The sequence below is a fragment of the Cynara cardunculus genome (assembly GCF_001531365.2).
Source record: "Cynara cardunculus var. scolymus isolate 2C chromosome LG 15, CcrdV1, whole genome shotgun sequence".
NCBI classification, from domain to species: domain Eukaryota; kingdom Viridiplantae; phylum Streptophyta; class Magnoliopsida; order Asterales; family Asteraceae; genus Cynara; species Cynara cardunculus.
The window spans coordinates 9,063,790-9,066,418 of record NC_037542.1 but is presented as its reverse complement, the minus strand read 5'-3'; the positions used below and the strand labels follow the sequence as shown (position 1 = coordinate 9,066,418).

The 2,629-nt window shown below is 34.7% G+C and overlaps 1 protein-coding gene across 1 annotated transcript; it reads right to left on the bottom strand.

The window, feature by feature from the left end:
• Window positions 1–528: 528 nt before the first annotated feature.
• Window positions 529–1,795, bottom strand: LOC112528226 (MLP-like protein 423). The gene is made up of 2 exons (XM_025139199.1): window positions 1,555–1,795; window positions 529–959 (listed from the first exon to the last, which is right to left on the bottom strand). Exons 1-2 carry the CDS (start codon window positions 1,745–1,747, stop codon window positions 688–690), a joined length of 465 nt encoding a protein of 154 aa, XP_024994967.1. The 5' UTR covers window positions 1,748–1,795; the 3' UTR covers window positions 529–687.
• Window positions 1,796–2,629: the final 834 nt, after the last annotated feature.

Below are 2,629 nucleotides of genomic sequence, written 5' to 3'. Positions count from 1 at the left end.
GACATATCTGGAGGTCATTTTCTAACCAGGATGAAGGCTGGGTGGATACAGGGGATTTGTTCTAAAGGGGTGGGTTCAAGAGATAACACTAAAAAAAAGAGAACAAGGGAAGTGGTTCGAACCATCCATCTACTTTTGTGAATAATAGAGAGTTACATTTTTGTCAAAATTAAATAATTATAGGGGTAGTTACATTCGAATACGGCCATCTATTTTTTAGATCCAACGGTAGACAGGAGTTCCTTTTTTTGGGTTCTCTTAAATTTTCTCTTGTTCTAAATTCCAAGCCAGCTGTATGTATTTACAGTCTGGAATATGGTTTTCGGTTTTACACTAGAAGAATATGTACAGTGCTATATTATAAGTTCTTTGGAACAAAATTTTCACGGCGGAGATTAGGGGTAAAGTTAATGTTCCATTAAATGAAAACGAGACCACCAACCACGCTATAATCTGTCTTAGGACCGTAGAAGAGACCCATAAGATGAATGCGTTAAACAGTCAACACAAATGGAAGGTCGTATTTTCGAAATATTTTAAACCCATAGATTATAGTGAATTTATAACGTCGGATCCTCCCTCTTTCCATTGATTTCAATGTCTACTTTTAGGTACAGAAAGGGAAGTAGTACATTTTATTTATAGCATATAAAAGTCGACCCAAAACAAGCATCAAGGACTTGTACTTTATGCTGCAAGGAGATAAGCATCGATCTCCTGGAAATTCTTGGCAGCCAAGTCTCTGATCAAGTTAGGATCAGGAACCTCTTCACTTGCTTTCTCAAACTCACAAATCCATTTCACAATGCTTCCTTCTCCTTCAGGAATCACTTCAAGAGTAGCCTTGAAAGTCTTGTAGTATTGCATCATATCCCCACCAATCACACTGTATGCAACTTTCTTCTTTGCTTCATCAAATTCTTCAATCTTCTCTTTAGCTGATTTCACAACCGGCGACCCTATGTTGCAGTTAAACAAATAATTAGATACGATAAATACCCAAGAAGGGTTCACTCATTTATTCGTGAATTGTTTGTTGGATTGTGCTTTACAGCCCAACAATCCTTCCCAAGAGTGAATTCAGGATTTGTTTGCATAATACAACATATCCCACACGGTCTTACGGTCTGTGGTTTTTAGACGTTGCCTCTATCCCAAAAGGTAGAGAGGCTGTTCCCCTGAAGACTGTCTGCTGCTATAAATCAGTTTTAACTAACGGCAATCTTAAAGATCAAGAATTCTTGATCCTGGATATACAACCAAAAATACAACAATCACCTAACAAAACCATTTGCATCCATAATCTCTCACTTTCTTTGTGTACAACTCTAAAAGTTGTGAAGGTTTGCACCAGCAGTGCTTATGCATTTGCGATAAATGCAAGCATGCATAAGCACCCTGGTGCAAATCAATAATCTCGATGATCTAGATACTTCTAGATCTTGGATCCATTGATGAGTTGTGTAGTTCAACATCACAACTGATCAGTTCATCTAGTTTTGAAGAATTATTCTCCAAGATCATGTAAGCTCTAACCAAATTTCATTATTATACCTTCGGCAAAGTTAACGACACGAACGGAGCCGACGCTATGTCCATCACCTTCAAGAATTTCAACATTTTTGTAGAGATCAGAGCAGACTTTAGGGAAGATGGTGGCAGAGTCTCTGATGCTTTTCCAGAACTTGTTTGCATCAGATTTCACCTTCACTTCAACATCAAGCTTCCCGGTGGTGGTGGTTGCCATTGTCAAAGTCAAAGCCAAAAGTCAAACAGAAAGTGTATTTGAAAGTATGCAGAAAAGCCATGATATGGAGTTGTTTATATAGGGAGGATGGGGTTAAATGCAAGGCTTAAAGATGGGGAGGGAGGGTAGTTGGCAATTGCATTAAGCATGGAGGGTCATTTATGGGGCACTTTGTTTTGTTGGGATTACAGAAGTGGTGATGGGGTAAAATGTAAGAGGTAAAGTTGATGAGGGGGTAGTTGGCAATTGCATTAAGTATTGGGGGGGTCATTTATGAGGCATTTGTCAATATGGCTTTTATGATGGAAGGGGTTATCGGGATCGTCAATTATTCAATGACCGTTTATAAAGGAATTTGTTGATTTCAACACCGTAAATATTTTAAGAATTATGTGTTTAAATGTTCATTCAATTCATATTGAATACTTTTTATGTATATTTAACAGTATGGTCAAAACATAAAAATATGTTCTAACGCTTATAAAAGTATTGTGTAAAATGCAAGAAATAATAACCTATTTATATATATATTTTTTAATATAATATAGTACTTTTAAATTAATTTAATTTTTTATTAAAACATTGTACTTTAAAAAATTTACTTATTATAGCATTAAGTCACCTTTTGATTTAAATTTACCAATCATATCAGGTTTGCATGTCATTCCACATGTAGGCTTTTCACATGTCCTATAGCTGATGTGACATTTATTATTATAACGTTGTACTTTTAAAATTATTTTATTATAACATCGACCAATTATTACAATACCGTACTTTTAATTTTAATATTTTATTATTTAAACATTTTACATATTATTTATAAATATATTAAATGGAAGAAAATTTCTAAATTATTTATTAATATACCAATATTAATAA

Excerpts from the sequence above, each read along its gene's own strand:
- LOC112528226 (XM_025139199.1), bottom strand. The coding sequence starts at position 1,747 with ATGGCAACCACCACCACCGGGAAGCTTGATGTTGAAGTGAAGGTGAAA. Across the intron at positions 960-1,554 it reads TGTCGTTAACTTTGCCGAAG|GGTCGCCGGTTGTGAAATCA; the intron begins GTATAATAATGA and ends ACTGCAACATAG.